General features: G+C 44.8%; 1 protein-coding gene across 11 annotated transcripts in view; it reads left to right on the forward strand.

The window, feature by feature from the left end:
* The window catches only part of HMBOX1 (homeobox containing 1), a 110,854-nt gene that overhangs the window by 64,042 nt on the left and 28,884 nt on the right, over nucleotides 1-17,928 (forward strand). For all 11 annotated transcript variants that reach the window (XM_066314605.1, XM_066314609.1, XM_066314608.1 and 8 more), the window contains exons 5-6: nucleotides 7,878-7,988; nucleotides 15,193-15,346. In XM_066314605.1, the coding sequence (XP_066170702.1) occupies nucleotides 7,878-7,988; nucleotides 15,193-15,346 (265 nt within the window). The remainder of the gene's footprint in view (nucleotides 1-7,877; nucleotides 7,989-15,192; nucleotides 15,347-17,928) is intronic.

Genomic DNA, 17,928 nt, shown 5'->3' on the forward strand with positions numbered 1-17,928 from the left:
GGAGAGAGAAAGATAATGTGTATTTATATATTAAAAAGTATATGAATACTTTTTCAATTCAAGTCAGGGGACACAGCTATAGCTGGTACCACTGCAGCCAGGAGTTGGAGGATGAGAGTTGGAAGTTTTATCCATCCTTTGAGTCACAGTTAATGAAAATCTGAAGGGAGGTTGAGAGATGACCAGACCAGCTCAGGTTTTACCTGGAAGGAGCAGTGGTTCTGGGTGCTCTGAGCCTTCTCTCACATTCAGACAGGTGCCACTGCAGTGGTGGCACTTCTTCCCTGAGTGTGTTTCCCAGAGCTTTACAAAGAGGGTAACAAAGTCCTGGTGCTCCTCCATGGAGTGGGGGGTTATTATTTCTCCCTTCCAGGCACACAGGCCTTGCCTGGAGCAGCCTCAGAATCGTTTTGGTTGGAAAAGCCCTCTAAGACCAGACCTCTGAGTCTCCTAGCACTGCCAAGGCCACCACAGATATGTGTCCCCAAGTGCCACATCCATACAGCTTTTAAATCCCTCCAGGGATAGGGGCTCCACCCCTGCTCTGGGCAGCTGTGCCAGGGATGGACAGCCCTTTCCAGGCAGGAATTGTTCCCAGTATCCAGCCTGAACCTGCCTTGGCACAACTTGAGGCCATTCCCTCTCCTCCTGTCCCTGTTCCTGGGAGGAATCCTGACCCTCTGGCTGTCCCCTCCTGTCAGGGAGTTGTGCAGAGCCACAAGGTCCCCCCTGAGCCTCCTTTTCTCCAGGCTGAGCCCCTTTCCCAGCTTCCTCAGCCTCTCCTGCTGCTCCAGCCCCTTCCCCAGCTCCATTCCCTTCCTTGGATTCACTCCAGCCCTTCTTTTAGTACGAAGACTTGATGATAAAATTCAGAAAGCTCAATCCCATGTCACACCTCTAAGATTTGTTAACTTTTTAACCCAAGCTTGGATAAAGATCTTGAAAAAGATAATTTTTAAGGTTCCCTGATGTCTGGGAATGCCAAAGCGGTAGGAGGGAAGTTTATTTTATGATATTTTCAGGAACTTAAATGTCTCAGGAACCCACCTGTCTGGGAGCTGTGGGTTTGCAGACATCACAGCAGTTGAGTTGGGAAAGCACAAACTGGTGCTTGAGCCGCAGAGCCAGGAATTCCTTCCATGTCTCCAGTTCTTCTGTGGTCCTGGGTAAAACGACTTCTCCTTCCCTGGTCTCAGTTTCATCTGGAAAATCACGAGATTAACAATTTGTATAAATGTAAGGGATGTTACAGGTCTTACCAGATGTTAGCACTAATACTTCAAAAATTAATGTATAAGTTGAGTTGCTTAAATTGTACCTGAACTCTAAAATTTTGGTAGTTAGTGGGTCACTCTTCTGCTTTTGTTCATTCCTTGCCTGAATGAAGTCCTGGAAGAACCCATCCCTGAATTAACCTCTGTATAGCACCCAGCTACCCAGGCTGGCTTCCCCTGCAAGAGAAGTAGTGCAAAGAGGGGAAAACTGCACAAAAGGAGTTTTTTCCAAAAGGAGCCAACCTTTTTTTGTCACTGCCACGTGTGGGGGTCACTGAATCAGAATCACCAGACCAGATCCTGTGTCAGTGAAAGGAGCAGATCTAATTATAATTCATTGAGTTTCTTGGTGCAAGAAGCTGTAGGAAAGGCAAGAGCAATCTCTTCACACCTGATCCTTTCCCTCCTTCCATCCTGAGCCTGTTCTCTTGGATTTCAGTGGGCCTTTGGGAGCTCTCATTGTTTCCTCCTGTGAGTAAATGGCACCAGGCACCCACTTCAGACTGACTGAATTTCACACCCTTCCCACTCAAGCCTCCTGTGTAACACGAGGGGGATCCACAGTGTGCTCACAGAGGGACAGGAGAAATACTGTCAGTGGGACAGAATGAGGGCTGAGCTGAAGGCACTGTGTTATTACCTTGTTCTCATGCCACATCCGTGGGAAAACTGGAGATCTTTGCGCCTCAGTCATCCTCCCTGTGCTTGGTGGGAGGTGATTTGTTTTAAACAAACCCCCGGCCTTGTGTAAGCAGATGTGTAGGGTTTGTGTGTGCCACTCTTAAGTATGTGGTAATGGCTTACCTGAGACAAATGGTGAATCTCAAAGAGGTGTTTGGAAGGACCAGATTAAAGAGTGTGCTCAGCTCTAGCAGGGAGAAACATCAGCTTCCTCTCCAAAGCAGGGAGTGGTGAGGAGTGACAGAAATAACTCAAATCCGGAGCAGAGCGTCCCAGGGCTCTCCCTTCCAGAGCTGTCTCAGGTCTGATGAATGCTGGATGACTTGGAGTATTCTTCAGATGCCTCCCACATCCCTTTCAGCTGGGGAAGAACTCCCAAGGAATGTCTGGAAACCACTTCTGGTTCAGTAAAAAACCAGTTTGTATGGGCAGAGGCTTTGCAGAGTGTATGATCCCAAATGGGGACCAGGATTTACAGCCTTAGTCTTACTGATAAAGATTTTCTGTAAAAAGTTACTTGTATGAATGGAAAATAGAAAAATTAGTTTTTAGTCTTCATCCCTTCTGCCCTGGGAAGAGGCAAGAAAAAAATGAAAAATTTATGGCTGGTTCTGTCCAGGAGAGTGGCTTGGCTACCTCTGCTGGCAACTCTTCCTTTCAACCTGGACCAGTTCTCTGTTTCCCCAATCCTTATGACCTTATTTATCCCCATTCTGTAACTTGCCATGTTCTGTCCTTGGAGCAGAAACCTCTACTGCAACTGTGACCCCTCAAAACCTCCTTTTTACCTTATTTTACTAATTCTTCAAACTCCACGTCCATTCAGAAACACACTTCTCCTTTTTCCCCGTCTTGGTTCTAACATTGGAAAGCACTTTGAGAATCCATAGTCCTACAGAGCAGCTCTGCGTCAGTAAACAGCTTTTCCTCTTGTTTTTCCTGCTGTAGCACAAGGCAAGTGATGGAGAGGGAAAATGCAGGAGAGAGGAACACAAAGCTGAAGGTTAAAGTCAGCTGTTGCAGTAGAAAAATGTTGAGGCTCTCTTAATCCTTATAGAATTACCAGAAACTTTAAAAGTCATTTAGATAATGAATCTGACAGGAAGAATTAAACCTGGAAGACATTCTACAGGGCTGCCTGCTGCATGGAGAGGACAGGGCAGGTTGGAAAATAGTAACAGGGTATTAAAAAGTGACTTGAAAATAAAGGGCTGATTGATAAGAAGCAAAAACTTAGCACAACACTTACTAGTGCTGGTCCTAAAAACAGGAGCTGCTTTTTATAGAAACTTTTTTAATGGTGTCTGTAATAAGATAAACAAGAAGCACTTGGGTTGGGCTCTGTATAAATAATCTCCTACTGATAAGAAAAATGACAGTATAAACAGGAGCTAATAATAGTTCCTGCGGAATTTCCTATCCTGGTGTTTGGAGCTCCTTTTAGCATCACTGCAGCCTGCTCAGGGCTGGGGGTTCAGCCCCACGTGGGGCAGGTGAGCTGCCAGATTTTTATCAAATACAATTTGAAGGCGTGTGTTGCAATTTGCTTAAATTGCCACAAGAATTGTGCTTGGGCACCAGGTTGTGGTTGGAAGGCAAAGGATGAAGAGAAAAAAAATGAAGCTTCTCTGAGAGATGCTGTTTGAGCTTCCAAAGTTCAATGGAGGGTGGGGAAATGATTTCAGGGGCTGATGTCTTTCTGTTCTACAGTAAAGGAGAGAGGGAGGAGAGCACAGGGAAGAGCCCTCTGCAGATGGGCTGAAGTGATTTGATGGATGATGCCTCTGCAAGGTTTGGAAATACTACCTCTCCTGGTTTTTATACATATGGAGTGAAGGAATTAAAATAAAACCACCCTTATTTTCCTGAGGTTACAAAGCAGAAATTTCAATTCATTTTTCTCAGTTCTTAAAAACATAAAAACCAAACCACCGTTTTAAAAACACCCAAACCCCAGTAAAATGCAGAAGTCATTTATTGGGTTGGTTTTAAATACACGTTGAGCTTTCCAGGGTGCAGTTCTGGTACCCATCCCAATTATTCTGCTTGTACAGCCCAGACCTGTCCTCCTGTCTGTGCTTTAATTGATAGGAGATCTCCAGGACTTGGCTTTAGATTATGCCAAACACACGTGCAGTGGAGGGCAGCCCTGGAGCACTGCTGGAACAAATAAAATCCCCCCAGGTTTGGAACCCACACACGAGGATGCTGAGCAAATGCCAATACACAGGGAAACTTAACTAGTTCCATTGTGAAGAGAATTCAGAAAATTCCTGAATTACTGATCATCACAAATGACATGAAACTGCATTTTGAGAAACATTTTCCTTCCTGTTTTTGGGGGGTTTTTTTTGTAAATACTCATGACAACACAGAGATTTGTTTTTCTATGATTTTGATCTTTGCAGGTTTTCTGTAAACAAGCTTGCTAATCTCTTAAATTGATAGATGTCCTTTGCAAGCACTTGTTCTCTGAATCTGGGACTTTGCTTACAAAGTGAAGAATTAAAACACAGGCAGTTACTTTCTTCTCCAGGTCTGACGTATTCCAGGTGCTTCTGAAAACCTCTCCTGAAAGAAACATTAAAGAAATGCAAAGCAGAGCTGCTGAGCAAATCTATGTGTGAAGGTGAAAACCAGTTCCCAAAGACTTGATGAATAGCAGAGTTGAGGGTTATGAGCAGATTTGAGCTGCACATCGCAGTGGCCTTCTCTTGATGTATTTTGCCATTTATTTTATGTATTTGGGAGAGAAACTCTCCTCAGATAAGTTGTGTAGGAGACAGCAGGGCTGGCCAGGGGAGAGAGCACAGACTGTTTTGTTTATCACTGGGAAGTGTGACCTGCTGTGAGGAGGAGTGTGTGTGACACAAGCAGTCAGCAGCTGAACTGCAGGAATCCTGTGTGGATACCACTTCCCTTCAGTATTTTCTGTGAGAAAACTGCTGGTGTCCCTAACCAGGTGTGTTCCTGGTCCTGCTGATGCTGAGCTGGCAGCACCACAGCCTTCCTTGAGGTCCCTGCGTCACTTGGAGAGTGAATTTCCTCAGCACAGCTGGATTTTCACTACTCCAGAGAAGTTATTTCATTAATTGCTTCTGGCAGCATTCTTTTTTTTTTTCCTGCCAGTGCAATTCCCTGAAGCAGAGTGTGATTAGAGACAACGTGACAGGAGGGTCCTGGTGGTCACTGTCCTGCGAGTCAACTGTGTGAAACCCACTCGAGATGCAAGAAACTCTGACATGACAATTTGGGGGGTTGGTTTTTTCCATTGAAAGGAGTTAAGGATGGGTTTGGATGCCACAGCGCTGGGATCTGGGAAATCCTGGATGAGTTCTTCTGAAAGCCTTTGCATGTGACCTTGGGTTGGTCAAGCTGTTGGGATATGGTTTTGGGGCCACTAAACCTTGCTGAAGGTGCAGATAAATTTTTTGCCTTAAAAACACTTTGCAGAAGCAGCTTTATGAGCTGTGAGGACTCGCAGTAAGTCAGAGGCTCAGCTACTGTGGCTAAATGTGAGCCACAAAAGGATCCCAGCACAGATCCAGCTCTCTTTGGGAGAACTTCGAAGCAGTTCAGGACATTGGGACAGTGCATCATTTGTGGAAAGAAGCTTTTTATAAAGATGATGGCACGGGTTGGTCAGGAATTTGGTGTCTGCCCCGTTCCTGGAAATATTCAAGGTCAGGTTAGACAGAGCTCTGAACATTGTTATCCAGTTGAAGATGTCCCAGCTCCTTGCAGGGGGTGTTGGACTAGATGACCTTTAAAGGTCTTTCCAACTCAAATTTTCTGTGATTCCATGAAAATGGACATGGCAAAACCCAGCTTGAGTTTTTTTGGTTCCTGCTGCTGTGCCTTGCCCTTGAGCACATTGTCTGGAGTGGTGACATCTGTGCCACGTGTGACAGTGTCAGGCAGCCTCTCGAGCAGAATTTGGATTTTCCACTCATGGCAGACATTTAACCTCTATTTATAATTTTTATCTACCAGTGCTTTGTGTTTGTATCTTAGGTTGTTATCCAAACACTCGACACACACTAATTCACTGCAATAAGTGTAAGTGGACTGTAGTAAACAAGTAAATGACTGGAGCTGTTACCCAGTGATTAATTAATAGGAGCAGGGCGGCCAAAAGCAATGAGACACAGACCTTCGTGTCCCACAGCCCAGGACAAGAAACGGCTTTTATCAATCATATGAGGTCAAGAGCTGCAAATTTTCAAAACTTGAGCTTTCCACTGGTGATCAAGCATTGCAGATGGCAGGATTTCAGCTAGGCTGGAGCCTTGGTTTGGGCCAGAGAGTGTTATCAACTTACACTGCCTTCTTTTGGTATTGTGTGCTTCCACACATGTAAACTTGGCAGGGTCTGGGGGTTGTGTTTGGTTGAATAATTCCACTTCCCCAGTAGTATAAACTCAAGTTTTAGATCCCTGGGGGTAGGCAGCTCTTGGCTGCCCCAGCTGCTCCTGAACTCTGTCAGTTGAGGGCAAAGCAATCTCTGGGAGTGGATTCTGGGAAGATCAGGGTCTGTTTTGTGGGCACAGCTCTGCTGAACAGCAGTGAGCTGCTGTATCCGAAACAAAGCACACCCATCCCTTTCCCTCAGGGCAATTAAAACTTCATAGCCTCCAGAATTCTGTTTGAGGAAGAACAATTAAGAGTACAAACCCAGTGATTTTTAAAAATCTGGTTGGTGTAAACCCACTTGAATATGATACCTGAGAGTCGAGTTGAGGCATTCTGAAATTAACTACCTTCAACGCACACAAAAAAGCATAATAAACCCCCAAATTAGAAGTGGTAAAACTACAGAGGGCTGTTTTTCATCAGGTAAATATGATTATAAGAGCTTATAAAGCCTTGATGCGTCTCTAGAGGGAGGAAGTAGTTTGAGTTCTGTGTGCAAACCAGCCTTTACCTGCCCAGGTGATGTCACCAAGCAGGTGGTGGCACAGGTGGTGTTGGCAGTGTACTGGTACTTGGAGCACCTCCTAAAACGTCACTTCTCAGGAGAGTTTGGCTGTTGTTAACCTGTTCTGAGGCTGAAGGGCCTTGTGGAAGGCACAGGGAGTTCTGAAGTAGTGCTTCAGTTCCTCAGCAAACTCCGCGTCTGTTACATTTTCAGATAAACTTATTGCTGACCTCTTCATGCATTTCTAAACCTCTTGTTTTATTTAGTTCCTCTGCTGATCACTTTTTTGCCCTTCCTGCATTAATCCTTCATTCCCTGTCATGCTTTGGAAATAACTGTGTTAACTTCTAGGATTTTTTTCCTCCTTCTTACTGTTGTCTCAGAACTCTTGCTTTAAAACCTGTAGTGTTTTGTCCCTCCCCGTGCCTCGAGTTTGACTCCTGCTTTGCTGACAGACAGCTGCTCTTTCTGGTTTGTTTTCTGGCCATTGTTACAGCTGCTGACAGTTGGTTTGCTCCATTTCTGGGCTGATGTGATCTATATCACATAAACTGTTTTCTGTGTTTATCTCCCCTCTTATTCAAGCGTTGAATGATAAGGATTTCCTAACAATCATTATTTATATGTAATAGTGGGGAAGGGACTTGTTCCCATTTCACAGATGGAGTTTAGGAATCAGGGTAGGTATGGACAGTTCCAAGTCTGTGATAGCTTTGGCTTCCCAGTTTTTTCCCCTCTTTGCTTTTAGGCTGATTATGCAGATTATTCCAGGGTGTTCCTTGAGTAAGGTTGAACATAACCCCAGGGAGAAATTCGGGCAGTTTGGGATGGAGCAGGGGAGCTTCAACTCTGCTTTTTCTGGAGTTGAAGCATCACAAGTTCCTGGGCTTTGTAAGACACCACCTTTTATCAATAGATAAATCACTTAAAAATGTTTGGTAAAGAACTTTTCTCTTTCTCTCTTTTTTTTTTTTTTTTGTTTGTTCTGTTCTGGTTTTCCTCAGGTATCAGCCAGAGCCGGATCTCCCATTGGCTGTTGCAGCAGGGGTCAGACCTGAGTGAACAGAAGAAAAGGGCATTTTACAGATGGTACCAGCTTGAGAAGACAAATCCTGGTAAACAAATGCAGCCTAAACATCTCCTGCTGTTTATTTATGGAATGGAAGCCTTTTGTTTATTAGCACTGATAATTGGTCTGGGGTACTCCAGAAATTCTCCCTCTGACCAGGTTAATTTTTAGAGGGGTGGGAACAAATCTGCTTTTTGCTTTGCAGCAAATGATGCAGAGCTGCCTCATCCAGAGCTGTCTGTCCAGCTCCTCAGCCTCAAATACTTTCCCTATTTTCCCACCACTCACTAAATCTGGGAATCAGAAGCAGCCACTGAAGTTGTAGTCAGCTAAACTGAAATACAAGCTGAGACTCTTCAGAAAGAACAAATAGAAAACATTAATAATGGCTGCATCATATAAAGTTGCAGCAAAGAACCCCACAGAGATTGTCAGAGAGAATCCTCAGAGGGTTTTGGGTTGGATCTCAAGCTCACGGATGGGATGTTGATAGTTACAGTGATAAGCTGGAGATGTGTCTTTCAAATCCCACCTGCTTCTCCAAATCTCAAAATAGATCTTGAATACAAAAAGAGAAGTAAAGCTCCTCATTATCTTTAACTAACCAGCAATCTTCAGAATCACAGTTGAATTAATTTCCTTGTATTGTTCTTCTCCATAGATTTTGTTTGACCACAGTTCTTATTTTTCTCTTTCAACAGTTTTATTGTGAAGATCAAAATATTTATGTTTAATTTCCTTTAAACATCGGCTTGATTAAATTAACTGTGTAATTGTTTTAAGGAATTTAAAACTCAGGCTCTCTCTAATGTGAACTTGGCTTCAATATCCAGAATTCTAAGAAAATCTCCAGTGGAAACAGAGCCTTAAAACTTCTGCTTTATGTGTAAACTGAAAATCAAATGGCTCCAGCTCACAGTTGGCCTGAGAATAATCAGATTTAAGTTGGGTGGCTTCAGAGGGACAGCTGAGCCTGTTTTTCTCTGTTAAGCATCTTAAGGTGTTGATGCTTCTTTTTCTTAAAGTTGTTTTAAAGAGTAAAAGGTGCCCTGATTTGTGCACTGGCTGGAATTGTGATACTGAGGATCAGCAGAATTCCTGAGTACAACCATCCAGGACCAGCCACTTGGAAAGGCTCAGGTTTTACCCTACAAAGTAACTCCCAGACATTCCCCTTTGATAAAAGGTGTTGCCTCCAAAGTAGTGGAGAAAACTTGAGAGTTTTTTGAATGTGTAAAAACCACCAAGAACCCTCCCCAGGGTGAAACCTCTTGCGTAGATTTTTCCCAGCCTTGCAGCCTTTATTTGCAGTATCACACGAGGCTGTTTAGGAAATAGTATTTTGTGCCAATAACAGAACCCTTGTTCAACTTGGCTCTAAAATCTTTACTTCTTCCTCTTTACCTTCTTTTTTCCCCCATATCCATGAGCTCAGGTATTGTTTGTCCTTTTGCTCTGGAGAGGTGTCTAAGGAAGGAAGACTTTCCACACTGAAGGTTATGGCTGAAATGGAAATGAATCAACGTTAACTCTGCTTTGCTTTAGACATGGAAAAGCTCCTTGAAGAGTGGTTGTTGGAGTGTAACCTTTTTTCCCAGTAAGAGATCTTAAACAGCATTTTCAAGGAGTGTAAAAGGCAAATTGTTTCCTCTGCCTAAGCCAAGGGACTATTTGGATGCACTTAAATTCCTTTTAGAACCAGACCTTGGTTTCTTTTTAGAGGCTGAGGTGGAGGGAAGAACCTTCAGTTTTCCTGTCGCTGTCGGGAAAGTCTACCTGAGGAAAAGAGAGTTGTATTTATTTATTCATTGTAGGATAATCCACTGCTTTGAGTTATTGCCATCTTTTATATTGCAGGTCAGACCAGGTAGCCAAGAATAATTAACAAGGGTAGGAACAAATCTGTAAAGGGAGGATTTAAATCACTGTTACAAAACCTATCTGGAGCTGAAGTTTTGGGTACTACTTTGAGTATCCTGTGATTAGTAGGCAGAGTAGTTGGTCTGGTGTCCTCCTTAGAGCCAGAAAATGAGGAAATCAGTGGAGCTTCCTGCCATGTTCCTAGAAAAGTGATGCCATCACCACATTCTCTGTAGGGTGTGAAAGATTGTCCTCCTTGGCAGAAACTTGAGGGATGAAATGACTGCCGTGTGGCTTTTTCTAGTTTCTTTCTGGCTAAGAGGTGGCATTTGGCTTTCTGTTCTCATGCATCCCGACTTCTCCAGTTCCAGCTGCTGGGACAGAAATCTCAGTCCTCTGAGGGAGAGTCAGGTCTGTGTGCAGAAGGACCTGCAGGTTTGAGTTATCAGAGGGCAAAGTGAGGCTTTTGGGAACTACTGGTTCCCCAATTTCTGTGATTCCTTATCTTGAAAAACTGGCTCTTCAGAGTAAATCCATATTTTGACTGAATTTGTGTAGTAGTGGAAAGAAAACACTGAAAGAGTTTTGAAGGACTAGACAGCAGATGTAATGAATTTCTAAACTGTGAAGGGGGAATAGTTTGTATGGAAAGGACTGGAGATCTCTGGCAGATTTTCCCTTGGCTCTGCCAGTTTTTCTGTGCACCTTGTAGAATTCACCTTTTATCTCCCTTTCCCATCTCCTGGATACAGGTGAGACCTTTCCCTGTCTTGCCTTCAGCCCCTCACAGCACGACCTGTGCTTATATAAGCAAATTACAACTTAAAAATATATAAAAAGATTTTTTTTTAATGTGCTGTGTGATGCTTTAAATCATCCACAAGCAGTGCTGCATCTGCCAACTAAAGGACTTGGTGCTGGGGAGCCTTAGGGCAGTTTTAGGGTGTTGCTGCTGTTCAGATGCTGGTCTTGTATGGAAGAGGCTCAGCAATTCCATCCTTTCCATTCTTTTCCAGCTGGCTTTGAGCTCTTGAATGTGCTGTTTGTTATTTGCCTGGGTTTAATTGCTGGTTTGCATGGGCAGTTTCTGCATTTCTCCTGTCCTTGCTGGTGGGTGTTCAGACAGCACCAGACTGGAATGTTGCAAAGGAGACTTGAAGTCTCATGGAACAGGAGAAAAACACCCACTTGTCCCACTGTATGCAATAATCTTGCTCAAAAAAAATGTCTTAATCAATGTTTTCTTGCTAGGAGTGATGTCAGAGTTAATGGCAATGCTGTGAATTCCAGTGTGCTACTGATTGTAAATTTCTCTGGAAGGAGTTGCCAGTTAGGGTGAAAGGCAGGTTTTTTTTTTTTTTGTTTGTTTTTTTTTGTTGGAGGGAGGAAGTCAATGCTAAACACTGATGTTTAAAAGGTCTTTACTCCAATTAATAGGGATGCTTTTCATTTAGATGGAGCTTTTTTTCATACAGGCACCACTATTGTGTCCTGTGTTTTGTGGAGGACTGAGAGCATTTTGGCAATAGATAAATTTTATATACTTCAGAAGCTGGTAGTGTCCTGCAATGTTCTCACTATTCAGAGCCCATAGTTTTTAAATAAATAAATATATATTTTAAATTTTTTTAAGATTGGTAGTTGTTAGCCTGACTAGTTTCCCTGGCACTGGGTGCTGGGCAGTGTGGGAAGTTTGTAATGGAGTAACTTCAAGCTTGTCCCTTTCCTCTGTCTCGTGCAAACTGAAGCTGGCACCTTGAAATGATGTGTTACAGATGGATATAGACTGCTTCCATTTAGGCTGGGTATTTATTTCTGCCACTCTTCTCTAATAAGAAGGCAGCTGTGGTCACCTTGGAGAGAACCATGGGCTCTTCCTCCTTGAACAAAAGGGAAAATGAAAGGGAGTTATTATCAGGACATAGCATCTCTCTTGTTCTTTCCATCGCTGCTCTTGTTTAGCTGTGAAAGAAGAGCCAACCCCAAATCAGGGGCTGGCTGTCCCACGAGGTTTGCACTGGGAAAAGGGATGGTTGGTGATGTGCTGTTCCACAGAGCTGCAGAGCAAACAGTCCCTGCTCTGCTCCTTTTCCTCCCCACCCTGGGCTCTGTAGGGAACCTTGTGCTGCTGCTGATTTCAATCCAGCGTGCCTCGCTCTGACCAAGAGGTGTTTATTGTGTGATCTGGGCTCGGCCTGGCTAAAAATACAGCGAGGCATCTGTTCTTATCAGGATAATGTACAGTAGGTACTTGCTGCAAATGAAAACCTGCCAGGAAATGGTTTCTTGGAGCTGGGAGACGCCTGAGGCTTTCTGTGACCGTTCCATGGCAGGGGCTGCCTGAGCCCTGGGATGGGCAGCACTGAGTGCATGTGATGCTCCAAGAGCAGCTCCCTTCCTTCAGGGTGGGCTCTGGGATGTGCAGGCCTTGGCCAGGAGGAATTCTGAACGTGGAGAGAGCGGCATTCCAGTTGGAGAGCACCTCTCCTGCCTCCTCTCCCCCTCAGTCACACAGAAAAACTCACAGAGAAAACCCGGTGCTGTAGGAAAAGGTGCTGAGCACTGGCAGGGAGTGAGAGCTGTCTCCTTTCATTTCTGTGTGTGAAAGGAGCTCTTCCCAGGCGCTTCACCTCTGCACCCCTCAGAGGTGTCTTGCTGTTTGATGCACACACTGAGAACCTTGCGCTGCGTTTTCTCCGCTCTGTCTGCTCAGGAGAGAAGTTTCACTTCTCCTTAAAAGCCGTTTGAGGGGTTTAAAAAAAGAATCTGAACTGGTGACTAGGATGTAACTTGCTAAGTTATAAGGGAGTGGAGCTGGGTGGCGAGAATATTGTGGTGGAGTGTTGGAACAGCAGAATAAACGAGAGCGCATGGAAGAGACGGGGGTGAGGATAAGCTCCATAAGTTTCTTATCAAATGTGCATATCATAAATGATAAATTTGGGTTCAAAGTCAGTCTCATTCCACTCCCCTGCCATGAGCAGGGACACCTTCCATTATCCCAGGTTGCTGCAAGCCTTGTCCAACCTGCCCTTGGACACTTGGAAGGACGAGGCAGCCACGGCTTCTCTCAGCAACCTGTGCCAGGGTATCCCCACCCTCACAGGGAAGAATTTATTCCCAATATCCCATCTATCCCTGCCCTCTGGCAGTGGGAAGCCATTCCCTGTGCCCTATCCCTCCATCCCTGGTCCCAAGCCCCTCTCCAGCTCTCCTGGAGCCCCTTTAGGCTCTGGAAGGGACTCGGATCTTCCCATGTCACCTTTTTTTCCACACGTTCATCCAAGCCCGTTTTGGGCCTCTTTATGCATTCATATCCTCCTCTCTTGCTTTGTGGGGGCACTTGCTTGTAATTCTCAGCATATTCCTCTCTTATCTGCTGCTGATATTGATGTTACCCCATAGAAAAGAGAAATGGCTAAATTGATCTAGGAAGGCTACTAAAACCAAAAAAGTGTATTATATTCAGTACATGAACGTACCTGTAGCAGCAGCAGAAAATTTATGCTTTCGATGCAGGTTTTTTTTTTTCTTCCCCCCAACCTTTGTCTGAAAAATCTCAGGCAAATTTAATGGAAGGACTCTGCATCTCTTTGCCTTGATGTGAGGCATCACTGATACTCCTGTACTCTGCCTGTGAAATCAAATCTTCAGGTGGGGAAAGTACATTGCTAACACAGTGCAGGGAAAGCTAGCTTCTTTTCCTGTTCTTCCCTGTCTCTTTTTAAAATTTTAATTTTTTTTTTTTAAAGTTTTTGAAGTGTATTTAAAGCCTGGCAACCTGATAGCCACCCAGCCCCCTAAACTGTGCAAGTAGCAGAAAGACTAGATAAGGAGCTCTCCTTGAAATGGCCTCCCAGTAAATTGGCACTATAGGAAATATTTCATGTTCCAATGGAACCAAGTAATCTGTGTAGGCTCGTTAGCTGGGAATTAGGGAGAGGCACCGTGCCTTGTGTGTGCGAGGCAGAGATTGTGGGCTTCACTTCCTACTGACTCCTCCTGGGGAACATTTGGAAATTATTTTGGGCTCCACTACCTGCCACAGATGCAAGCCCCTGGCAGGAAGGGAACGACTCCGTGTGCATTTCTGGGAAGGAGCACATGCCTAAACAGCTCATTTCTTGCTTTTTAGCTGTAAGAATTTGTTTATTGGTTAAACTTTTAGGTTCCCTTGACCCTTTCACTCCTCTGTATTAGAGGAGCAGTGTTGTTGCACTAACACTCTGTGTTTTGATGATTAAATCCCAGCCATTCTGAGTGAGCCTGAGCCCCCAAGGGGGTTGGCTGTCACAGCCCTGATGAGTGTGCCCAACACTGTGAGCAAGGCTTCTGCTCCTTCTGGATCTGTCCAGCCTGCCTCAGTGCAGGAATTCCACTGGAACTCAGGATGCTTGTGGGATATAGGTGGTGATCTATCTTTTCATACAGCCTTTTTTTTTTATTTTTTTTTTTCCTTGCACACTGGAACAGCTCTCTCTTCCCTGCAGGGGAAGTCACTGAGCACAAAGCTGTCCTTCAGAACATACCCTGGTTTGTGTCCTCGTGTCCTATCCCAGGTTCCCATCCCTCACTAAGAGATGTATGAAAGATCTATCTCCCGGAGTATCTTGATTTATTTATCTTGATTTATTAACTGAGAGGCTGTTGTGGAAAGGATCAGGGGTAAGTTTCAAAGGGGCCTTTCCTGAAGGCATCTTGCCAAATCCTGTCTCGTGCCTGATGCTTTCCAGCTCAGACTCGTGGAAAGGAGAAATATATCCAAAGAAGGGGAGCAGGAGAGGAAGGTCGTGATGTTAATCTGCTTTCAGTGACTTTTTCAGGCACCCTGGCACTCGTGAGCCCACGTTTGCCCAGGCCACAGAGTGTGTTTTCTGTTGGTGGAGCTGCTTCAGGTACTTTCTCAGCTCTTTGGACACATTGAAATACCTTTAGTATAAATTTCCGTTTTGCTTCCTGAGACTGTTGTATAATTAAATAGAAGTTGCTATTTCCTATTTTGTGACAGCTGAGGTGGCAGCACAACCTGAATGAATCCCAGCTAGGGCACAGCTCACCCTTTCTGTGTGTGCTCCTTTTCCTCTTGATGAAGACAGGACAGATTTTCCTATAAGTGCCCACATCAGCTCCTTGGATCTCCGTGGTCATCCCCTTCTGCCTTGGAGGTTGGGAAATGGGAACTCTAGCTGGTTTTGTGGATCTTGAAGGTGTCTTTGATAATCCTTTCTAATTTCTTTCATTTTGAATGGTTCATCACCTGTCTTGTCTTTTTTTTTTTCTTTTTCCTTTTTTTTTTTTTTTTCTTTTTTTTCCTTTCCCCCCCGAGCAGGAGTGAGAGGATGGGCCTGACTTTTAACCCTCTGGGAAACACAAGTGTTTATTGTCCTTAGGGGCTACACTAAGCATGAGACCCGCTCCCATCCCAATAGAAGAGCCAGAATGGAGACAGACGCCTCCCCCAGTCACAGCTACCTCTGGGACCTTCAGACTACGGCGAGGCAGTCGGTTCACGTGGAGAAAGGAGTGCCTGGCTGTTATGGAGAGGTATGTGCTGGCTCTCTCAGGGGGTTTGGAGATGGGAGTTCTAAAAAAGCCCACACAAGGGTCTTTTTCCCTGCTCTGGTGAGCACCAGTGTTGTTTTCATGGATATGTCTTAGCCTCCTGTAAGCCTGTGAGAGTTTGATTTGTGATGGTGGAGTAGGAGGAGCTGTTTTGCCTCTTGTGTTGTTTAAAAAATGGTAACGCTGCTCTGGACAGGATCTCTTTATTTTTGTACATCGTGTCCTGAGCTCGGTCTGAGCACGTTGATGTTCAGCTCTTTTAGCTTTTGCAGAAACTTTTCCACTTAGCCTGATCCAGGCTCTCTTGGGAGGGTCTTGCAAGCTCTTTCCATTCTGCATTTCTCCTTTGCACTTTCCTGACTTGTCCTCCTGATGCCTCGTGGTGTTTTAAAGTGGATACCAGCATTTCTGCAGCGCTGTAATTGTTGGGGATGCAGAACTTTGCCTAACAAGCAGTAGGTTCCTGGTCCAAAAAGGCTCTTAGAACCCTTTTACAGGAGCTGGGAGCAGCACAGAAAGGAGTGGATCTTTCAAATCCATATGCAGAGTGGCAGGTGACCATTAGAGCTCCCAGCTCTCCTCTCTGAGCCTGGGTGTGCTTTGCCTTGCCCTCTGCTTACAGGAATGTCTCTTTGGTGGATAATGTTGTACAGTAAAAAAGGGCTGGGGAACCTGGATGTAGTTTAGGGATGAATTCTTGTTTCTCTGCAGGGTTAAATGGCTGGGAGGAGGTTTTCCCCCTCTTTCCCATGAGGAACCTCCTTTCCATGGAAGGACTGGATGACTGTGTGTGTTACACTCCTCCCCAGTCTGCAACCCCAGTGAGACCTCAGCCAGCAGATTTGTGGGATGTGTTTTTACCATTTCTTTAATGCTTCCCTTTCCTCTTGCTTGAATGGGGGTCTTGGGAGCTGATTAGGAGCAGGAGAGCATCTTTTGCCTGAGCTAAGACTGAAATCCTGAGCTCCCTCAGGAACACAGGCTGGACACACTTGTGTGTCTTTGCAGGACTGGAACCAGTAACTTAAATGTTTGTTTCCCTGTTCTGGCCTGGCACTGATGTTTTATCTGGCATTGATATTTTTGGCTTTGCCTGGATGTTCCCCCAAAGGAAATAATGTAAACGTTTGAAATCTGTTCTGCTTTGTTAGACCCAATTAATGCAAAGTCCTGTGATCTGATAGTTTGTTTTTCTAGTGTCCCCCCTCCAGAGAGGCAGAACAAGGGGCAGGACAGGATCTTTTAGCACTTTGAAGTGCTTGTCTGTCTGTCCTGATTGTGTGTGCAGAAGGACAGAACCACCACAGCTCTTTGTGCCTTCAGGGCAGCACCATCCCCTGATCAACCCTCTGGGTGTGAAATGCTTATTGGGGGTAGAATTAGAGCTCTTTGGGCATGGCTGGTTTTCTTCCTGGTTTCTGTCTGGCCCAAAGTGCAGTAACTGCTGTTATTTGCTGTTTGAACCCCGATTGTGCCTCAGACTCCTTTGCTGGGGAAAATGCTGATAGAGAGAGCTGAGCAAACCACCCTTTCCTTATCCATCCACCTCTCTCCTCAAGCCAGTCTCTGCTGGGACACTCTGGACATTAAAATTGTGGTGTTTTAGTACATCTCTTAGAAAGGTGGGAGATTTGGGGGTTGGGTATTGAAAGAAGTTGGTCTTGACATTGGAAATGATCCAGTTGTGAATGCAGATACATTATCACCCGGCCTAATTTTTCATTAAATTATTCTCCTTTGTTGTTCTTGGTTTTGTTCTCTTGTGTCTTGTGCTCTGTAAGGTCTTTGCTGCCAGGGTTTTTCTGCTGCTGCCACATTACCTTAATCCTGGCTTTTAGTATTAATTTGCCAAGCTCTTGGCTGGGTCACTGTGAGTGCTGAGTTTCACAGCTTTGTGTGGGGTACTGGGAAGCAAAGCTGAGGAGCTTTACTCGAGGCAAGAACACAGTAAAAGTTGTTGTGTGACAATAAAGCTACACCATAAAGCAATGGGGATATGGTTGTTTAACTGTTGTGCTTTAAAAGGCCTCGTTGAGCTGTAAGGATGAGCTGTTTTATGTGACAAGTTTTGAAAGAGCGGGAGAAAAATGCTCTTCTGGGAGCCCTTGGAAGAAAAGTCACTAATTTCACTTACAGGTCACTGGAGTTTTCCAGGCTTGGCCATGATATGACTCATAACAGCCTCAGGATGAAGGTAACCAGACCCCTCTGGCCCGAGCAGATCAGGTTCCTTGGTGCCCCGGGGTCAGGAATAAGCATTTGGCCACTGAAATGGTGTTTGGCATTGCCTGTGGGCTGGTGCCATTTGTCTGGTAATTTGCATTTTCCTCTGCAGGATTAAGTTTTGACTCTTGAGTGGAGGCATCTCAGTTTAATGGACTGTTTTCCCTTATGAAATGCAACTTTCAGTGCACTGTGTCTGTGTGTGTCCTGCAGCTTCTGGCTCTGATGGTGCACACAAGGATTTATGCACCTGGTTTGGAGCTGCTGCTCTGAGAACCTCAGGAAAGTGCTCATTCATTTGGGCTGATACCTGTCCAGGAAGGAGAAAGAGAGATCCAGGA

Source organism: Sylvia atricapilla, chromosome 3 (assembly GCF_009819655.1).
Source record: "Sylvia atricapilla isolate bSylAtr1 chromosome 3, bSylAtr1.pri, whole genome shotgun sequence".
Lineage (NCBI taxonomy): Eukaryota > Metazoa > Chordata > Aves > Passeriformes > Sylviidae > Sylvia > Sylvia atricapilla.